We start from the raw sequence: 22,800 nt of genomic DNA, 5'->3' as shown, positions 1-22,800 counted from the left end.
TTGAATCCAGATCCATCTGATGACACAGTCACACCCTGAGCCCTTACCCTTTTTTGCCCTTCTGGTTAAATGCTATTGAAGGATGAACATCAGTCAGAGTGACTTGGGAAAAGCGTTTTAAAAATCACATGATTTTATTAAATATTTTGAGCTCTTCCCGCACTCTAAAATGAGCATTTTATTCCCAGATTGAAAACACCAAGCCTCATTTCCTGAGTTTAAGGAAAAGTGGTGGTGGTTATAAGCCTTCTTGGCCACACGGGGGCAGCACCAAACAGCGCAGGTGGCTCTTTTCCGCTCTGTTCTTTGGGAAGAAGCCAAGTTGGCTCCCTGGTGGAGCTCAGTATTCCCTATAAACCTATTTCCTTTTACTCTGGCCACGTGGAATGGTGGTGAAGCTTTTCCGATGAGAAACTAAATTAAAACAACAGCAGGTTTGTGCAAGGAAAATGATTTTAGATAAATTCATTATAGTAATATAGTTTGGGCTCTTGTTTCCTTTTTATCAGCATGATAGAACAGTATTCTTATGTGCTGTGGTGGGGTTGAGTGATTGTATTTCTTAACGGAGAAAGATACTCTTGATTTTTAGTGAGCTTGTTTAGATTGAAATTCATGTATTCTTGGACTCAAGGGACAAAAAGCAGCCAGGATTCTTTTTCACCTTCCTTATTGCTAGTGAATTGTTTTGAGTATTCATAGGTTTGTAGGATTTTGTAGGAGGCTTGCTAGAGACAGTGGGAAAATGTGTTCCTGACTTCCAGGTTTAAGAGTATATGACCATCCCACAGCAATACTGGTGTCTTAGGGGACCCCAGGACAAGATCACTGAAATGTTGTAGTGATAACCCCTTCTTTTGCTTTTGAACCCCATTTCCACTTGGGCATATCACAGTAGCCCTGTCCAAGCCTCAGTTTCCATGCCAGAGTCTAAATTCACTAGAATTTTGACAAGGGTGACCATAAAATTTATTATCCAACTTGGGGCACTTGTTTTGAGAGTAAAAGGGGCTGCTCTTAATAATTTTGCTAGAACAACAAACATAAGAACAATCATAGGGAAAATTGGGACATGTGGTCACCCTAATTACTAATCTTCTGTTCCTTTCGATTTTTCCCCTTTGATGACCCCTGTTAAGATTTATGTGGCATTGTATTCATTTGCTCATTCATTCAACAAATCTCCATTGAATGCTTTCTATGTGCTAAGTTCTCCACGTATGTGATATTGTTTCCTCCTCATGAAAACCCTCTGAGGTAACTATTATCATTATCATTATTATTATTCCCATTTTAACAAATGAAAAAAATGGGGACTTAGTAAATGACTCGCCCAGGGTCATTGTGTCAGTAAATCAGAGAGCTGAAACTGGAATCCAGGCTACCCCTCCTCCTGAGCCGTATACACTCAAAACTGTGTTAATGTCACTGATTTTTGTTCCTTTTATGTGGGCCTAGCCCCATCAGACACTGTCCCTCCAGTAAATTCTCAGAGGCTTATAGCAGAGTGGTTAAGAATGGGAGCCCAGAAGCCAAATTGCCTGGGTCTGAATCCTATGGCCACCACTTACCAGCTTTGTGCTTCCCTCAGTTTCCTCATCTACAAAATGGGTACAATAACTTATACCCCTAGTATGGACCTCAAAGGTTGAGATGAGGATGAAATGAGTTAATAATTTTGACACTTGAGCAACACCTGGAGGCACTAGAGGTGGTAGGTAGCAAGGTCGAAATGGCAGGCAAGGGGAGTAGGTTGCAACATTGTGATTTTACTGACAAGGGCCTGCACTGGGAACCATCACAGAGGAGAGGTTAGTGGGCTGCGTAGAACTCCCTGGAGAAACAGCAGGCGTGGCTACTTATGGGCTCAGACCTGTGAAGTGGTGGGTTTTAAAAAACAGGATGCTTGGTGGTGTGCCCCTGTGGCCTACTAACGTATCTACCTGGAGAACACCATTTGGTCTGGGGGCCAAGAAATCGGAGCTGCAGAGGGACAGGCAGACTGGCCAAGGAACGTCTTAGCTCCTGACCAGAGGCTGGCCGTGAATTTGTCACAAGCCAACCCGCGTGTGGTGACATCCTCTTCACCACTCAGCAGTTTCTCTGCAGCGTGTACATGTGTGCACATGAAATGGGAGGGTCTCTCCAGAACCTCTCCCCAGGAGACAGGGTCCTCAGTAGGTTTTGTGGCTGTCACAGGGACTGCCTTCTCTTTGGTTTATTTGTAAAAAGTACCGTGTGTATTGTGGGTGGAGTGGCAGCCTTCCCCTTTAGAACTCAAGGATCAGTGTGCTCTTTGCTTAGATGGGCTGCTTTTGTCTCTGCTATTTTGGTGGGTTTTTTCCACCAAAGAAGTGTGGTTATCAACCCAGGAAGGAGGCGCCCAGTCTAATCATGGTGGCAGGAACAGGGAAGGTTGAAGGAGACTGAATGTGTTCGCTTTGGGGCAGTTTGCTGCATTTCTTCATTTTGTTAGGAAGTTCACATTTGGAAACTTTACAAGCTGTTCTTGAGAGCCCGACTGTTGGCTCCCAAGGAAATGCTGCTCCTCGTCTGCCCTTCCTGCCTGGGAAGGTGGTCTCTTCAACTGATGCACAACTTGGGTGGGACCCCGGGCCACAGGGAGGAATGAGGGGCCCCAGCTCAGGCCACCTGGCAGCCCCGGAGATCAACAGCAAGGCAGATGCTGCTGCCAAGTCGCCCTCACTTGTATGTGAATTTTTTCTTTATACGTCTTTGGATATTTTACTTGTTACAATAAGCATGTAAAGCTTTTTTAAATTAAAGGAAAAAATTGAACAACAGAACTTTAAAAAAGAAGACAAGGGGCATGATCTCAAATAAAATATCTCTAAATGATAAAAGAATAATTTTTATTTATGCTTTAAGATATCTCACAAGTCTGTCAATTCTGCATGCATTTCAGGATTTGGTGCTAATCAGCAATGCTATAGCACCTGAGTCCTATTTGTTACCATGAGTGTGGATTCCCCCCCCACCATTTTCCCCTCTTTCTGGGTGTTAAAGTAAACATTTTGCTTTGTTGCTATTAGAAATAAATGCCTAACTCGAAGGGGGGGGGGCGGTATTGGGAGGGGCAGGCAGCTGGCCAGTATTGGGATCCAAGCCCTTATCCTTGGTGTTATATCACTGCACTCTAACCAACTGTGCTAACCAGCCAGCCCTCTAACATGTATTTAATTCATTCTGTCTCCTATTTTCTTTTTCTAGGTGCTTAACATGTAACAGATCTCATGGGGTTACATTTTTTACTTTAAAAAAAACGCCTTTTAATAGATAACAGAAGCTTAGAAATTTTTGTACTCATTAGCCCTATATAATTGCACTGGAAATCTATTCTAAAGAAAAAATCTGAACACACATATACAAGTTAGGCAAGAAGATATTCATCACTAAATTTTTTTTTAAATAGCAAGAAATACATAGTTACAATTTAATTCTCCAACAATAGAGGATTTATTAACTAAATTAGATGATTGAATATAATGAGGCAATTAGAGGTGCATTAAGCATACCTGGTAATTGCCCAAGGAGTGTAGCATAAAATTGATACCCAGAGCAGTGAGTAATTTCACGTCCTCTGGCTTTGTCTTCCAGTGTTTTGCTGTGCGCTCTCTGGGGTGGGTAGAAATGGCAGAAGAGGACCTCGCCCCTGGTAAAAGTAGTGTTGCTGTCAACAACTGCATCAGGCAGCTTTCTTACTGCAAAAACGACATCAGAGACACAGTCGGCATTTGGGGAGAGGTAAGTAGCACATGGAAATAATCAATGGCAGACTTCTTTATGCTCCACTGCGTTTCATGAAACCCCAGAGCTCAGTGAGAAAAGAAACTGTGGGCCTCTGAGGGATTTATCAGGTGCCTTTCTCATAAAGGCAGGCAGTGTAGGCCTGGTGTACCAGGTGATTTACCGCTTAGCACTGCCAGATTCCAGTGAGGACTGGGCCCTGGGAGAGAGTGTTTCTCAAGTGGCTGACAGGGTCAAACTGGGGATCCCCAAGTCCCAAGGAATTCATGGGTAAGCTTTAGGGGCCCAAACTCTGCCTAAATTTGCATGCAAAATTGGGTGTGCCAATCTGTAAGAACAATTTTCCAAGAAGAAGACCCGTAATGTGACTCCCACCTGTACAACACAAAGATGTTGATGACCCAGCTCTAAAAGTTGACAGATTATTCTTTTATAACAGTTTTCTTCATTTACAGTCTGAAAGTCAACATTATATGAGTTGTGGAATTGATACCTATATATTTCTTCTCACTTTCAACAAAGTGGTTCTATTTTGAAATATTAGTTGAGATAATTTCAGAAAGGAAAGTAATAAGTAAAAATACTAAATTTGTGTAAAAATTACATCAAAGAGGAAAAGCCATATTCCTCCTTTTTTTCTGAGACCTGTAGAACAAACATATTGGGAACATTTTGGAAAAGTGCTTGCTTTGTGGATATACTCCAGTCCATCTGTCCTCAGTTGAAAGAGCACTGGTAGAAAAAGTTGGCTTTTGGATTGGGCTGTTTAGAACTCCACTCACATTTTCTTCTAGGAGCATGTCACAATGGAAAGTAGGTTCCTAAGCCTTCCCATGGTGGAGTCTGTCTACCTTACAGTGGAGCTAAACTGCATTGCCAACCAGACTTTTGGATCCTAGGCATGGAGGGAAAGTTGGAAGAATTTTCTCCTATCCAAGAAAAGCTGTTTATACTGTTTTGGTGCCTGACTTTATCATCCTTTCACTGCATTATCTCCCACCCACATCCCCAGGCCTGTCTTTCCCACGAAATTGTCTACTTGTCTTCTCTGTCCTTTAGACAAAATGCCATTCTTCCAAAAGAGCAATCCTCAGCTAGGATTTAGAAGGAAATGTGTTGTGGTTTTTACTAACATGTGAATGACTGGCATTGGGAGGTCTGAGACAACTTGCAACTGTTGTTCCAGGCTCTGTAGAATCTGTTCAGCCACAACAGTCTGCACAAGTTGTGTTTTTCTGCCAGAGCTTTCATCTGTAAATGGCTTAGCTGCTCTTTGGGGAAGATTTGAGATGATTCTGGATGTCAGCTGTAGACACTAGCCACAGCTTAAACACTTGCCGGCAGAGGCTCTGATATACTCATTTCTACCACCCTGATCATCAGAGCTGCATTCACTCTGAGAACCTTTGATGGAAACCTAAAACATCCCTCTCAGAAACTATCCCAAAGAGCAATTTATCTGTCTCACTTTGGGCTTTGAAGACCTGCGAAGAAGTCTCACTGTTCTGAGCAGCTGTAGTTCCCTACCTTCAGTTCCACAGCATCTGGGCCTTCTTCAGGAGAGACAATCTTTGAGCTGTACAACAGATGTTTAATGTTTTCTTAAAATTATGCCTGAGGGATTGCAAGGAGAATAAAGTTGAATAGTCTAATGTTCCTGCCCTCAAAGAGCCAACGTACAAAGGGAGACAGGACACCAAAGCCTAAAAACCTGAATAGCAATGCAGAAATGAGAGACCAGGTGCTCCCCTGTGTTGCTATGACAGCAGCATGTTCTGTGCCAGACCTCAAGCAAGTTATGTAACCTTTAAGCCTCAGTTTTCCCAACTGCTAATTGGAGATGATAATAAGGCAAGCTCTTCTAGGGTAATTTAGGGAGTCCATGAGCCAAGGCACCGTAAGCACATAACATAGTATCTTAGATGTGATAAATAGTCATATAAATGTTAGCTATTGTTAATACCAAGAAATGTCACAAAGTTGTGCCTGTTTTCGAGCCAGACCACACAGATATGAAGTGGTACAAAAGTTGAGAAGAGGTGACTTCATTGTGGGTCTGGGAAGGCTTTGAGGGGATACTTGGTAGGGTCTGGCCAGAGGAATGGGGGGAGGGGGGTTATAAAAGTATGGGGGACGTGGAGTTAGTAAAACACCAGAGTCTCCAGAGAGCCCACCATTAGCCTTTTTGCTTAAAGATGCAAAAGGGTAAATAATTAAAAATAAGAGCCAACTAGAAAGCAGGCTGGGGACATATTTCAGAGGACTTAGAGAGAGAAATTGGGCATATAAGGGGAACATGAAAGATTTATGAATATTTTAGTCCAGGAAGGATGTTTCTCTTTTAGGAAAACAAATTATAGACCCAAAGCGTGGCTGCTTTTGATTGTTGACACAATGTCCCTAGATCACCACAGTGTGGTAAGGGTGTAGCGCCTGCCTGAGGAGACAGCCTGTTTTCTCGTTGACCCCCAGGGCAAGGACATGTACCTGATCCTGGAGAACGACACGCTCAGCCTGGTGGACCCCATGGACCGCTCAGTGCTGCACTCCCAGCCCATCGTGAGCATCCGCGTGTGGGGTGTGGGCCGCGACAATGGCCGGTGAGTTCCTGTGTCGCCGTACCAGGTGCCTCCATTTGCACTTATCAACAAAGCGTGGCCTCAGAACACTTCACTGAACATAAAACTTGACCATAGACTCTGTTAAGAAATGTAAAAACCTAAAGTGCTCCTCTGCCTGCCTGCCTTGTACGCTCTCCGCGCTGCTTCCCTTCCTGGTTTCTATACCTCAAACTTTTGTCAACTCTGGATCCTGCCTTTGAGTTCTGCATAGTTCTGCTCCTCGGGCACCTAAGTTCCCAAGTCACTCAGGCAGTCTGAACCCCTTCTGTTCTCTTCTCTGCAGTCTTTTCCCTTGTACTTGTTATTTTCTTCATCCAGAGCTTGCCTGAAGGGAGACTTTGTACAGCCTTTAATCACAAACCTAAGATCATTAAATCATGATTATTAGGAATTTCTGGGGCTTGGGATTGGCTAAACTTTTAAATACTTGAATGGTCTGATCATTTCAAAATTCCATTTAATGTATATTTTTCTGAAATTCTGCTGAAAATTTGTTATTCATGAGAAATCCTTCTTTCTTGGATGTGTTGTGAATTCTCTGTTCTCCAGGATGACTGAAAACAGCTCTGATTATCAAGCACAAATTCTAGCGAATAAAGCAGCAATTATCACTGACATCATACTTGGAGGCCATTGTTAAGTAACTGGGCTACATTAAATGCAGTTAACTCTTAAATTATAGTCAGTCTTTGGCAAGTCCCAAGGTACTGGAGGATCTTCTAGGCTATAGGACAATTAGCATTGCAAAAGCAGGTGAAAATACCAGATGGCAGAGAGTTGGCTCTCCTGGGCTTGCAGTTACATTCCTGAGCATCCTGGTTTTTTATTGGGTTGTGTGGTCCTCTCTAGTGGGGAGTCTATCTTGGCTTGTCACAGCCTTTGTCTGCCAAGGCTGGACATTAGCACTTTTGATTCAGTTCCAAGTCCCAAACCAGAAAGGAATGATTGTGGCTAAGTATCCATCAGTCAAAGAGCAAACATTTATGCTGAAACATGACGTGAGAAATGATCTGCGGAAGAGGGCGCTGAAGTGTCCTCAGACTGATTGGATAAACCTTTCTGGGAGCATAGTTGCATCTTGGAGCTTTTGTAACAGAGTAATGAGTGTTTGTGGGGAGTGAGTGGATAGATTATGCATACACACCTGTCATTCACTTGATTGGCAAAGCTGTAACACTTGATATGCTGACATGAATTGATTAATTTTACAAGAAAATATCTGATGATGTTTGGTCATCATTTCTACCTAGAAACATTTAGCCTAGGTGGAAGGCCCTGGGTGTAAAACATTTGATCCTTTTCTGGTCCTGTCCTCCAAGTTTGTTTTTAAGGCAGAAGCCAAGGTGTAGATCATTACCTATATAAGCATACTTCAAAAAGTTCATGGACCCCGCATTAGCCAGCCGTCAAAAAAAAAAAAAAAAAAAAAAAACTTCATGGGAGGATTTGTATTATCTTTCAATTCTATTTTTTTGAAGTACCCTCATACATGTGCAACTAGATAGGGTTGTGTTTTCTTAAGGTTATGTTGTTAGTGGATTTCCTTGATGAAGTTTTCAGCTCACCCCAACTTTTTAAAGTGAGGCCAAACACTACATGTCCAGGGGTGGGGAAAATCATTCAAACTCCAGTTGACAAAAATAACTCAAGCTCTCAGAGCCTCAGTTTCTCTCACCTGTGAAATGGGGATCATCATAAGAACTGAAACGTGTTTATGGGTATGCGTGTACATGGTAATCAGCACAGTGACGGTAACATGGCAAATGCTTAATGAATGTCAGCTCTTCAGTTTTTAAAGCAATATATGCTAGTAGATGCAGCTGATTACATGGCTTCTTTTCAAAGACAGTGAGTGTGGGGGTGAGTCAGACCTCAGGGTGGTTTCAAGGACAATTTATCATGTGATGTAGAGGATGAAAAGCTGTTCTGGACACTAATGAGTTCAGTTGTCCTGCAAAGCAGGAAGAGCCCTTCACCCCACAATGATGTCAGTATAAATTAGGTTACATTGCCTTGGTTATGCTTTTGAACTGTGGAGCCAATTACTCGTGTTTTTAAATCATTCTTAATGTTAGCAGATAAGTGTAATTTAGAAATACAGTATTCAGTACGGTATTCAGGGTTCCATATACGTTGTTAGGACCTCAACAAGATCATGATTGTGGGGTCCTTGGGCTGGATTGCTTTTGGAAGCAGTAAATTAAAAAGTGTGTTTGCCACCGAAACGTTATATTTCTGTTAGTCCCTTGAGTTTTTATTCCCTACAAGAAGGGGCCTTAGTATTCCTGCCTTTTTTTACTTTCCTTTGCTTTTGAGTCTCTTTTTTTAAAACAGCAATTTACAAGAGCAAATTCAATTTGTAATGCTGTAAAGAAAAGGGGTTTTCATGTTGCATGAATAAAACATAATAGTGTTTCATTTTGCTTGCGAAAACGAGCCCATTTCACATTCTCTTTTGTAACTTTCCTTGCTAAGAAAATGGGATCTCTTAGGGGATTTCTTGATGTGGTTAAAATGAATAAGAAACGAATGTAGTACACCAAATTTGAAGAGCACAGAATTTTTTTATAAATTCAGAGTGCTTCACTGAGCCATGTAATTTCAGAATTTATAAAAGTATTTTGGGTTTAGCATTTTCTTAAGGCTTTCAAGTGGTTTTGCTTTGAAGAAATTCCTTGCGAAGTTTACTTTGGGGGAGGAGGTGATTGGCTGTGACAACCCCCCACTGAGCCCCAAGGTTGAGCTGGAGAAACCTCTTATGAATGACAAGGAGTTGTAGTCACACAGATGTTGGTTTCCTGTGGGGTTTTGGATGCTACACAACTGGGTCAAACTCTGTCTTCTCCTTGAGATCCATGCCTGTCTTATTACAAAATTTCTCAGAGTCCATTTGCTTTATTGCCTGGCGAGGTGGGGGCTGCCCCCTCTTTCAGACACACTGTACTTTGGTTTCTTTCGATCACAGTGAGATCAGTGTCAGGTCTCCTAGAAATGGAGGCTGGTGAAAGGGGATCGTAAGCCTTGTCTTTCCGATCAGATGCAGCCCTGAGATGAACCTGGATTGGCCGTCTCTGCTCCCGCCTGCTGTGAAGAGGAGGGCATAGTCAGTGTGTGATGGCTCTGGAGCTGGTGTTTTGCTCACGGTGACTGGGGTGGATGACTGGATGCCACCTCTTCTCTTGTTTAAGGGCCCACCAGGCTGCTATCTCAAGGGTAGATTGGGAGGGATATCACCACCCTGTTTCAGGGGCCTGTACTGACTTCCGTCCTCAGCATGCTTCTTACTCAGGCTCTGGGAAGCAGCTTTCTCCTTATTCTTTTATAAAAGTATCAAAAGCAAGCAAAGATGATTTCTGAGCATAGGGGACTTTATCTAACAGGGACTCCCCTCTGCCCCTGTGGCAAATATGGGCACACCTTCTAGGAAGTTGCACTGAGATCCTTGTGTACATTGGCCAGCAAGCAATAGTCTGCTAATCCATCTGTTTCCCATGAGAAAGGAAAATGGGTAGACAGTATTGTCAGAGGGTTTCAGACCCCATAAATGGGATTTTCCCAGAGGCTTCTATGTCAATATACCGAGGAGGATTAATCAGGTAAGATGTTCATAGTCTCTCTTGAGGGGAAAAAGAAAAAGGTTCTAGGATTCTAGGATCACTTGGGAAACTGGGTTAAACAAAGTGCAACAGGCCCTTTACTCTGGGCCCTCTCAGAAGTTTTCCTATGCTAATATGAGACCCTCCAAAAAATTGTTTTCCAGACTTGATTGGAACCTTTTTCTTCATAGAAATGCAGCCATATGGACCACACTTTGGGAACGGCTGCCCCAGTTAGTAAATTAATTAAGTTAGTGGCAACTCTAAATTGCCGTTTTTGTTTATTAAGAAAAATTTGGATTACTTTTAATAAATAGTGTAAGTAGAGACACCATTGGACCTGCTCTTATGAAGATAAAATTCCTTCATAATTAATAGCAGCCATCAATAGCCAATATGTGCAAGTGCTTTTGAAAAAGTACTTGTCTTGTTTGGATTAAACGTGTACCCTGTGATATTGTTTATGCTTTATAGTTTGAATAGCAAAATTTCTCTTCCTAGAAGTTGTTTCATACATCTTTTTTCTGGTTTTGGTGAACAATTTTTAATAAAATCTTTCTGTGTCATAGATTGTTCGTGGTAGTCATTCAGTATTTTTAGTTTTGTTTTTGGCGGCTGGCCAGTTTGGGGATTGGAACTGTTGACCTTGGTGTTATCAACACCACAGTCTACCAACTGAGCTAACCAGCTGGCCCTCTGTGTCACAGATTATTTATGAATTTCCAAATGAGGTTATCTTTGAATTGATTGCTTTAACTGGTTATGATCTCAGGAACGTTTATCTACAGGATATAGTTTGTCTCAATCATTCTGAATATTTTTTTCATATTCTCTTCTCCTAGGACATTCCCAACTGGTTTTATCCACCAAGACCCTAGTTCAGGTTTTTGTAAAAGACTTTTGCCACACATAACTCAAGTTCTTGTTTTACTGTCAGTATTGTTTTGCTGTTTTGTTTTGATTTCTTTTGAAAACACTGCTTAATTTGGGAGTGGGAGGGGCGGATCCTGAGTAACACTGGGGCTAATTATTTAGAATATGTAAAACTTTAACTCATAGGTTTTTTAATTTAAAAGGTGGTTTAGTAATCGACACCTTTCGGTCTCTTTTTATTGGAGATTAAGAAACTAAGGATAGGGCTGGCAGGTTCAGATCCCGTGCTGCCTAGCCACCAAAAAAAATAAAAAAGAAGAAGAAGAAGAAAGAAACTAAGGACAGAAGACTGACTGTGATTTGCATTAAAGGACCATCTGGTTTGTGGCAGAGCAAAGGACAGGCTCCAGATATTATTGCCCATCCAGAGCAGAAGCTGCTCTGTGAATTCTGAGGAAAGGTGATAGATGGTCTATATAACCTGGGGTCATCAGGAGTAGAGAGGCATGGATCTGATGTGTACTAAAGTATTGTGCCAGACAGCAGCAGGGAGACTGGACAAGTCTAAGGCATGGGCCCTGTCCTTAGAATCCGCTTCTTAATTGAGAAGATGAGACCACAGGAGTGAATTGAAAGCACAGGTTGACAAACTATGTTCCCAAGGCCTGTCTTTGTATGGCCCATGAGCTAAGAATGTTTTCTACATTTTTAAAGCATTGTTTAAAAAAAGAAAAAGAATGTAGGACCCAGACCTGGGGGACCCACTATGGCTCAGCTCTGTGCAGAAAGAGCATTAGAGTAATAATGCATTCAGGATGGAATTAGGCGATCTTTGTGGCTTCTGTGTATAGGAAGTCATTGTGGAAAGGATGAAGTTCTTTTCCATTCTCTCTTTCCCTTCCTAGCTGTGTCTTAGTTCTACCAGCAGTATTCAGGTTTACCTATAAGCATTACTCATCTCTGCTACTGTCCCTTAGAGCTAAACCTTTGTGAATTAAATAAGGTCCAAGCCAGGCTCCTGCTGCAAGTACTCTGAAGTCCGCCAGCTTAAATACTGGAGATCAGTTCTCATGTAACAGTCTGCCATGAGCACTACCATCTGCAGGCAGTTCTGTGCCACTCAGGAGCTCAGGTGCCTTCCAGGTTGTTGCTGTGCTACCTCTCAAGTGTCATCCTGGTCTGACCAGGCCAAGTGACTTGTCTCCAAGCTAAAGATGACCTGGACCTTGCATTGCTCACTTCTGCTCACATTCTCTTCACCTCCCATTGACCACACTCAGCTGCAAGGGACTATGAGACATGTCTAGCCGGGCAGACAATTACCAAGTTCAAACTCAACCACCAAAGAAGTGGTGAAATAGCTAGCATTCTGCTGCAATCTGAAAACTAATGACCTCAACTTTCTCAACCCCATAACCAGTTGATGCCTGTGCCAGTTTTATCCAGTGGCTGTCTCTCAGCTCCAAACCCACCCTACTCTGCTCTGCTTTGTGATGCTGGCTGGGACTCTGCAAAACACGTTTCGGCTTCCTTAGTTTGCAGCCTGTTAGACTATGACAAGCATGTGCACTAGAAGGAGGCTGCAAGGTTGGAGGAGGAGGAAGGGACTTGCTCCTTTCTTTTTTTCTGTTTCTATGAGCAGCATCCTAAAATGCATCTTTATCCCAGTTGCATCAGTTCTGAATCCAGTCTGCAGTTTTTGCAACATTCACAGATGCAGAATCAGTTTCATGACACCCTTTCTTCAGAGACACTGCCACAACCAGCTGGCCTGCCCTCTTTAAAGGTCTGGTGGGTCCCTCCCTCAAGCTCAGAGACACCAGAGCAGCCAAGCAGCACCTTCTCCTCTGCCATCAGAGGTTTTGCTGCATGAGACTCCCCCTCCATGCTTCTAAGTTTTAATAATTCCAACTTCTTTCCTTTGTTTCCTCAACCCTACAATTCATAGTCCCCTCTTGGAATTGCTGACTCCAAGATAACATCTTCATGCTCCCTTTTGGCCTTTTTAGTTACTAGTTACAATTCTTTACTTGATATTTTCTCTGTTCAGATAACTGCTGTGGTTTTATCTCCTGACTGGTCCCTCATTTGACCCTTAGGCTGCATGAGCACTGACTGAAGGTGGCAGACACTCACACAGCGCAGAGGGCATGTCTGCCAGAGGGACGGCAGTGGGGACAGCTTTTCTGAGCAGGTGTGGCTGTTCTTTCTGTTCAGCTACACTGCACTGCAGGTGACAGCAGCACGTGTACCAAGGAGACTTCCTGTCTGAATAGGTAGAAATTGTCAGAGGTAAAGGCCATTTCTGTTTTAGATGATGGAGATTTAGAAATAATAGGCCTCTTGGTTTTTGAGGTAATCTGAAAGTTATCTCTCGTTTTGCTTGGCTGTTGTTTCTTTTCCTAGGCATAATTTTGTGGGGTCTTCATATGGAAGACAGAGGGTTTCCTAATGCCATCTAGTAAAGGACCCTCTGAGTCAGACAGTAATGAAAGATTGATGGAATTCCAAGATCGGCTGATGAAAGTTTAATCTAGGGTATGTGCTATTTGCCTCAGGGAGAAAAGTCTTCAGGGAGAGAGCAGTAATTCTCTCCCTACACTACAGTATTATCTTGACCTCTAGAGTTAATTTCTTTTTAATACAGCCCCCTGATAAGCAGAGGCATCAGGATTTACTTGACTCTTGCGCTGACTTACACTGTGGTTATATTTTATCTCTCCAAAAGTGGCTTCTTGTCTTCTATTAATCATGCTGGGATGCTTGCTAGACTTTCAGCGGAGAATAACCTTTAAGGAAAGACATTGTAAGTGATCGTCCAAGGAAAGTTTCCCTCAGAGGAATGTGCGAGGGCATTTTCAGACAGATCATTCATGGTGGTGCTGTCCCTGCTGGTGAATAGATGAGGACAGCAGTTTCTTCTGAGAAATGCACCATCCATTTTGGTTCTGTGCATAGTCCAGCATCTCTCATAAGCATGTTTCTGTATCAGCCAGCAACATGTGGGCTGTATTAGTACATTTTTGTGTTGCTGTAACAGAATACCTGAAACTGAGTAATTTATAAAGAAAGGGGGTTTATTTGGCTCACGATTCTGGGGCAGCTGCATCTGGTGCGGGCCTCAGGCTGCTTCTACTCATGGTGGAAAGCAGCAGGCAGCTGGCAGGTGCAAGATCACATGGTGAGAGGAAGCAAGAGAGAGAGACAGAGAGGGGAGGGAGAGGAGGTGCCAGGGTCCTTTAAACAACCAGCTCTTGTGGGAACTAATAGGGCAAGAACTCACTCACTACCCCTGCCTCCCCAGAGTATTAATCTATTCGTGAGGGATCCACTCCCTATGACCCAAACAGCTCCCAACACTGACACATTGGGGATCAGATTTCGACATGAGCTTTGAATGGACAACACACCCAAATTCTTTTTCTTTCTTTTTTTTTTTTGTGTGTGTGTGACCGGTAAGGGGATCGGAACCCTTGGCTTGGTGTTGCCAGCACCGCACTCAGCCAGTGAGCGCACCGGCCATCCCTATGTAGGATCCGAACGTGCGGCCTTGGCACTCCCAGCACCGCACTCTCCCGAGTGAGCCACGGGGTCGGCCCAGCACACCCAAATTCTGTCAGGGGGCTTCAGGCTGTTGTGTCGGGGGAGCAGAAAATTCTGATGATGATCCCTGAACATCTTCCACCTTGCACTTGCCTTGGGCCCCAAGCCAGATGAAGAATAGGCCTCTGTAGATGCAACAGGAGGAAGATCAGTCATGCTTGGGTGCAGTGATTCTCTGTGTCAGTCCTCAAAGTACCATGATCTTCTTGGAATAACAAGAGCATTCCAAGAAAAAAAAGAAGAGTAGTTTTGGTGGAGAAATGGCCTAACAATGCATGTAAACATAGATGAGTGTCTTTGAGAGCAGAAAAAGCTCTAACTATTATAACCCATAACCTCCCTTGGTTAGTGGCATGTTGCAGATGCTTGAGAAGCAATTAGGTGCTAAACGCCTCACATTATTGCAAATGAATGTGCAGTCACTGCTTTTCATCCATGAGTGGTTGCCTCGAACCTTTTTACTCAAATGTAACTAACCATCCTTTGCCTTCCCAGTGAATCCAGTGACTAAGAACATAATGTGGTACAGTTGCGACAGCTGGAGGATTTAAACACCAAATCAGACTTTGGGCCAAATAAAAATAAGTGAGCCAAAGAGTTCACTGAACTGGGAAAGGGTAAACCTCTCTAAACCCAGGGAGCATCATTTAGACTATAAATACAGGACCACAGAGTGGGTGACAGGCTCTAGCACCATTCATGTGTCTAGAGAAGAAGAAGGGCTATAAAACTCAAAGAATATTTTCATTCAGTTAGATATTTTATGCCAGGAACATGCCAAAGAGGAGGAAATGTTTGAAAGTGCTGGGATAGAGTAGGGTGAGGAAGGGACGCAATTACAGTCTAGGAGAGACCCGGGCAGGGGATGAGTACGGGGTTTGCTGAAGTGCAAACAGACTGCTGAGGTAAGGGGGAGGGGGAGTGGCCGTGAGTAGAAAGCCAACCAGGCCGTGGCTGCCTTTCTCTGCGGGCTATTGTACACCTAGTCACCACCGTGCCTTGCCGAGCCTGCCTCTCTGGAAAAGAGGCTCCAGCTGCGTTTTTAAGGGCTCATTTTTCTCTGCAAAGAGCACCCTGGCTCGTAAGGGAGCCACCTTCAGGCAGGGCTCATGAGCCTCATACCCTTTACCCTGAGCTGCCCAGCCCAGGATGTGGCAAGTCCTGATGGGGAGTCACTTTATTACAGGAAAATTGTTCATGACACTCGGCTCCCACCTCTCTGATCTCTAACTCCTTTCTTGCTACCCCCTAAAGGAGAGCCCCTGAGGGTAAATTTGTTGGAAACAAAGCCAGAAAAGGTTTAATCTCAGTCTTCAACTCAGTAGAACCCAGTGTTTCTAGGTGGTACTGAAACCAGGTCTGTCCCAGCAGGAAACTAAACAGGGCACGGTGGCCTGAGGGATCAGTGAGCAGGAATTTTACATACAGCACTGATCGAGGCACCAGTGTCTTTTTAAAGGAGAGTTAACCCTTCTTTGATCACCCGATCTGTGAAACAGATATTTAGTTCAGATCTAAGTGTCTAATCCCCCTGGCCCCGGCCCCTTGGCAGCTCTCCCACCCTGTCTGCCTTTGTACATAACTGGAATGCGGATCAGGATAAGGATAAGAGGGCACAAGTCATTCCTAAGTCTATAAGCAACTGTCTGATTTCCAAAGAACTCAGGTGCCTTCTGAAAGAAGCTTCTTTCCTAACCGCATACCATGAGGTCATAAATGGTGGGTATGGCCTGAACTTGGCTAACCTAAGGCTAGGCCACATTTACTCTCAGTTTAGTAACAGCTGCCTGCTGGGGATGCCAAAACAAATCTGTTAAACTCAATATGGTCAAAACTGAGATTGTTATCTTTAAACATCCACACTCCTGACCTCATTTTCAAAGCTATTTATTTTCCTGTGTTCTACTTTCGTACATTCATTCACTCATTTATGCCTGTGTGCATGCATTAATGCACTCTTTTTTTATTTTAACGCTTCATGAATTTGCAAATCATCTTTGTGCAGGGGCCATGCTAATCTATGTATTGTTCCAGTTTTAGTATACGTGCTGCCAGAATCCACTCATTTATGCCTGTGTGCGTGCATTCATTCACTCATTTATGCCTGTGTGCATGCATTCATTCACTCATTTATGCATGTGTGCATGCATTCTTCCATGCATTTATGCCTGTGTACATGCATTCATTCACTCAGCTCATGCCGAGCCCACTGTGGTTAATGGCTCTGCCATCTAGTCTGCTGCATGAGTCAACAGTGTGGAACCCCTCTTTGCTTACCTCCCTCCTGCTCATCTCCCCATATGCAGTGGGTGGTCAAGCCCTAAGGATTCTACATCCTTAACACTTAGGTCAAAGTGTAGTTTTCAGAAAGTTAAAAACAGACTCTCATATATGCAATGAGTAATAACCAAAGCTGTAAATTATTCAAATATCCATCAGCAGGTAAATAGAAACAAATTGTGGGATAGCCATATAGTGCATATCCACTCAGCAGAAAAAAGGAATCAGCTATTGGTATACACAACAACATGCTGAATCTCAAAATAATTGTGCTAATTGAAAGAAGCCAGACACTCCCCCCCACCAAAAAAAGTACATTCTGTATGATTACATTTATATGAAATTCTAGAAAATACCGGTTAAACTGTACTGTGGTAACAAAAAACAGATCAGTGGTTACCTGTGGAGGGACAGGAGGCAGGAATTATAAAGAGGCAAGAAGAATCTTTGGGAGTTATAAATATATTCACCATCTTGATTGCAGTGATAGTTTCACAGGTATATTCATATGTCAAAACTTAAAAAATTGTGCATTTTAAATATATGCAGTTTCTTTTATATGTCAATTATACCTCAATAAGGTTGTTTAAAATATAATTTAACAAATATGCCTGCTACATGCTGAGGATTTATTTAACTCATGAATGAGGCAAACAGCAGGATACCAAAGCCAGTTCAAAGGAAAATAGGAAAGGCTGAGAATCTTTCAACACTGATAACAAGCCACCAGGAAGTACTTGTGCTTTCAGGAATCACAAAGAACCTCAAGCAGATGAAATACGCGTGCGCGCGCGCACACACACACGCACGCACATCCCTACCTATGCACATCCTAGTAAAATGGTTGAAATCAAGGACACAAAGAGAATCCTTATAGCAGCCAGAGAGAAAGAGAAAATGCTAAAATAGATGACTAAGGTAGATACAAAACTGGTTAATGTTCTATTGCCAATGAAATATTACTCTGGGGCTGTCTTTTTTTTTTTAAGCAGAAAATTGCGGAAGTTGCTTGCTTAATGTTCTACAAATAAACAGCTAACTTCACAGAATCTGAGCCCTAATCACTAGCAAAAAGTCAGACAAAGGTACATTTTCCGCTAGCTGGGCTGTTCAGTATGGTAGCCGTGAGTCACAGGTGGCCGTGAGCACTTGAAATGAATCTGAATTGAGATGTGCTGTAAAGTGTAAAATACATGCCAGAAGTCAAAGACACCATATACAAAAAGAATGTAAAATATCTCGTTACAGTGTTTTACATTGATTACACGTTGAAACAGTAACATTTTAGACGTATTAGATTAAATAAAATATGATTAAAATTAATTTCACTTGCTTTTTTTCCCTGTTTTTAATGTAGCAACTAGAAAGTTTTATGTGGCTTGCATTGTATTTCTGTTGGCCAGCACTGCTCTAGCAAATTAAATAATCCTTGGGAAAGCCTGTTAAATATTGCTCCACTATGACATTCAAAGACACACTGTCCTTTTGCTTTATGTCCAGGTGTTCCTTTTTCTCACTACTTCTTATCCCTGTTTCTTCACCCCCAACCCCTAACCTCCATCTGTCTCTCTATGTCCTCAACAACCTGCCACACTGCGACCCAGGTCATCTTTCTGACAGGGAGCAGCATGTTCCCTGCTGCTTACAGGAAGGAGCCACATCCCATGGTCTGACACGTCAGGCCTCACCCCTGCCTGCCCACCGTCCCTCCAGCGTGGCTGGGCCTGGTGCTCCTGCCTGGCTGCAGCAGCACTTCTGCCCTACGGTGCCTTTCTTGCCTCTCATTTTCTGAAGCCTCCTCCGTGAGGCCTTTATGTTTCCTCAGATTGAACCAGCCATTTCCTCCTCTGGTCACAGCAGTAGCCTATGGGAACTCATACCCCAGCGCCTCAGAGGGAAGCTTTATTAACTTGCTGATTACATGTATGTCTCTACCCACACGAAAGGAAATTTTACAAGAACCGTTATTAGATTTTTTAAAAATGATGTGTGAACCCCCGCTTTCTTTATAGTCATTTATTTTTGTGTCATTGGCTTTCAGACCTTTTCATCATAATGCATAAGAAATACAGTTTATGGAATGACCTAATATCCTCTCTCTCCCTCTCTCCTATACTCACTCACACAGAACTAACAAAAATTTTTCACATTACTTATCTTCTATGTACCCTGCCTTTAATTTTTTCTTTGCTACTCTATTCTATTTGTTTAACTTTTTAAATGCTGTTTCTGACCACTAATGGGTCACAGTTTGAATGACACTGATCTTGGTCAACTTTTCCAAAATGTTTTTGAGCTGAACCCTCTACCAGCTTCATACCTGGTGTTTAAAGAAAAAAAGATTCCACACTCAAATAATTTCAGGAAATACTGTATTCAATGTCCAGCTGAGAGAGAGCCATTCACGTGTCTTAGCTGTAGAAGGCTCTGAGATGTCCTCCATTAACACTTGGTGAGCATAAAACACATTATATGCTTCATACCGGTGAACCTCCAGAGGATCAGCATTTCTCAGATCTGCCAAGTTAGAAAACACTGAAGAGCATTGATCTAGGGATTCTGAATGATAACTTTATACCAAGTTATATCATAACAAAGCTGTATTTCTAGACTTTCATTTGCTTAACGCCCTGCCCCCCGTGCCTTCACCGAAAAGTGTTGTATTCTTACGAATATAGCTTTCACTGCAGTCAATACAGTTATAAGTGATGACCCTATGAAGAAAATTCCTACTTTTTCAGTAATATCATCATTAAAAACATCTTTTATATTGTTAAATTGCCCTGGTATAAAAAGCTGACATGCAAATTTCTTTTAGATTTTAGTATCCAAAAAATACTATCTTTCTCAAATAATTTACATGCAAGAATTTGGGTTAACAGTGAAAATTTCATAGTATGTCATGTTTCCCTGTTTTCTTGGAAGTTTCAAGTTATGTTAAATCCTCAATTGCATTACTTATGTTAGGTGGAACCATATGACATTGCTGTTTTTGGCTGAATGTGGTTCCAGCTAACATTTAGCCTAATTGATTTACAGAATTACTTTTTCTTCCTTCTATTTGGGTTAGATTTTTACTTTTCTAATTTTGAGAACCAGACAGAATGTGTGCCTTTTATTGTAAACCATTTAATCCTTTTTGGAAAGTAAATGGGATATAAATTTTAACAAATAGAGTCCAGTTGTAATGCCCCATTAACCAAGAGGGTGTTTAAAATACAGATTTTCTCTGACTTTTTTATTATTTAATAATTAGGGAATGCTATGCATTCTGAAATAGGAGTATTTTCCCCTATAACATCCTGCCCAGCTAAGACAGCAACAAAGTTAAAGATATATCTCTACATTCAATGAATAATTATTGACCAATCCAAATGACATTTGTGGCTTTCTTCATGAATTAGAGAATAATAGTGTCACAGAAACCACCTTAGCCCTAAAGGTACTTGCTTGCCCAACTAGTTTTCTCCACCACCAGGAATCCCATTACAAAGATAAGCAGCAATTACATTATATCTAGTGGATGCTGTGAAATTTCTTAATATATTTCCCCCACAAATTTGGTGGCCTAGAGTAATTGTCTATGCCCCTTCTTGCATAAAGGTAATGTTCTGATTTATGTCCTGGTATTTGGGTCCCACTAACAACCCCCAACTTATATTCAGCAGGTCAGTGTATTAGTTTCCTGTGGCCTCTGTAACCAGTTACCACAGACTTGCTGTCTTTAAACAACAGAAATTTATTCTCTCACAGCCTGGAGGCCAGAAGTTCCACATCAGTTTACTGGGCCAAAATCAAGGCTCTGGGAAAGGATCCCTTCCTTGCTGCTTCCAGCTTCTGGTGGCTGCTGGCATCCTGTGGCTATGGCCACGTCATTGCAACCTCTGCCTCCGTCTTCACTCCACCATCCCCTTGTCTGTGTGTAATCTCCTTATGCCTCTCTCTTAGAAGGACACTTACGATTGGATTTAGGGCCTACTTGAGTAATCCAGAATAATATCCCCACATCAAAATGCTTAACTTAATCTTATTTTCAAAGACCCTTTTTCCTCTACAGATTCCAGGGATTAGGACCTGATCTCTTCGGGGTCATTATTCAGCCTTCTGCAGTTAGGATGGTGGGAGCCCCTTCTGCTACCTGAGCTCTTTTCTCTCCAGCTCTGCACCTCCAACCTCCACACACAGCTCTCTCCCGTCTGGGTGGTACAGATTATATGGTATTTTGAAAGATCTTTGGAGTCCAGCACAGCTCCCCTTGTATTCCTGGGTCTGCCTCTCCTTGGCCGTGTGACTCTGGGCAAGTTACATACTTTCTGCCTCAGTGTCCTCTTGTGTGGGGATGGAAGCTTTGGAACCAATGTGCAGCTTGGTTATGAGATTGTTAATGGGAGAGGGCCTGGCAGGGCACCTGGCCCCAGTGGCACTCAGTCAGGAACGCCGTTCCTCCCACAGCACTGTCCCTAAGCCGAGGTGCTGGGCATCATTTGCTGTAGGCAGAGAATGCTGCCCTTGAGATTCCTAGAGCACCTCCTCCCATTAATTTTTCTCAGTGAAGTTAAAAACATACAATGTGTATTTATAATTAATCATCCTTTCCTAGACGGGTTATTTCATTTCATGGGTGAACAGTTTTTTGCGAGAGAACTCTGTCTTCCCCCAAAATGATATATGACATGATTTGGTATTTAAGCTTTTAGACACTTGAATGTTTTCTCTCTCTGCCATTTAAACTTGAAGATGGTTTAATGTAGGGCACATGGTATGTAAAACCAGAATTTTAGTATTTACTTAATATGTAGCATCTAGTAATAACTACCATAGGTAATAAGCCTCCATAGGTAATAAGCCTATAAAAAAACAACAACAATATTATTGGCAAGGAAACTAACACAAAGGTATAAACCAAGAAATATCATAGCCATTTTTTTTTTCTCAGAAGTTTTTATAGTTTCACAAATATTTATTGTCTTCCTTCAGAATCTAAAATTCCAGACTAGTTTGTTTATAAAGCAGTCCCTCTAGACATTTGCCTTCTTTTTAGGACATTTTTATCCTAATGCTGGGATAGTAAGTAGGGGTTACTCTCAATCTCTGATCTAATGACATTAGGAGCTTGGAGTGACAAGTTGAGAGGAAGCCTAAGACCCGAACCAGGCTTGCTCTGTGATCTGTTAGTCATATCTGCCATGGACATGGAACAGGAGGGCAGAGGTGTGACACAGCATGACTACTGAACAAGTCATTATTGGAATGTTCTTCATCTCGATCCTTGCGCCGTCAGATTGTACCCAGAGTCATTGGTTAGCAAATAATTTTTATTTGGGAAAGGTAAGAACTGAAAAAAATTGTCAAATCTTGAATATTCTGAATACTTACCATCATATCTGAAATTTAGTAGTTTCTTGACAAATAACTATTGGGAAAAAAAGTTGTTTTTCTGGAAAACTATGCCCATGCTCGCAAAGGGAAAGCTCATTTTTAGGAACACGGCAGGCAGTGTGCAGAACATCTAAGAACATCCCATCCCATACGTTTGTTTGTGTTTGTTGTGTGTGAGCAGCATTAATGCAGTGTTGGAATATTAAATCTTTAAAACATGGTATTGTCTAACAACAGACACAGAGCGCTTGCAACAATGTGGCCTTTGGTTCTCGTTTGCCACACCACTGGGAGGAATAAAATGGGTTTTTAAGATTTGGATTCCAGCTCTGACACTACTGATTATGTGTTCTTAAGCAAGTTACTTAACCCCCTCTGTACCTCAGTTTCCTCATCAGATAATAACATTACCGATTTCCTAGGAGTAAGTGGGTGACTTGTCAAAAGGTGAGAACAGCTTGTGGCACATATCTAGTAAATGCACTGGTCCTTCGGCCCTCGGTGCCCTTCCTGTCCTCCTGCTGGCCTCTGACCCCTACAGGTTGTATTTCCAGGCTCTGCCTGGTTCGGCCAATGGGAGGCGCTGGAAGCTGGAGGAAGGAGGAGCCAGGGCACCTCTCCTGTCTGTCTGCCTCGGGTGGCATCTCCCACAGCAGCTCTGTCTTCTTGTGGTTGCAGCT

General features: G+C 42.5%; 1 protein-coding gene and 1 non-coding gene across 10 annotated transcripts in view; one reads left to right on the top strand and one right to left on the bottom strand.

Moving 5' to 3' along the window:
- The window catches only part of APBB2 (amyloid beta precursor protein binding family B member 2), a 357,658-nt gene that overhangs the window by 287,269 nt on the left and 47,589 nt on the right, over positions 1–22,800 (top strand). For all 9 annotated transcript variants that reach the window (XM_063107683.1, XM_063107679.1, XM_063107686.1 and 6 more), the window contains 2 exons: positions 3,619–3,765; positions 6,241–6,368. In XM_063107683.1, coding sequence (XP_062963753.1) covers positions 3,619–3,765; positions 6,241–6,368 — 275 coding nt within the window. The remainder of the gene's footprint in view (positions 1–3,618; positions 3,766–6,240; positions 6,369–22,800) is intronic.
- LOC134386687 (U6 spliceosomal RNA) lies at positions 16,422–16,523 on the bottom strand. Its single transcript, XR_010024517.1, has one exon. It is a non-coding gene; the product is annotated as a U6 spliceosomal RNA (small nuclear RNA).

This window comes from Cynocephalus volans, chromosome 9 (genome assembly GCF_027409185.1).
Source record: "Cynocephalus volans isolate mCynVol1 chromosome 9, mCynVol1.pri, whole genome shotgun sequence".
Taxonomy (NCBI): Eukaryota; Metazoa; Chordata; class Mammalia; order Dermoptera; family Cynocephalidae; genus Cynocephalus; species Cynocephalus volans.
This window is presented reverse-complemented; position numbering and strand designations above follow the sequence as displayed.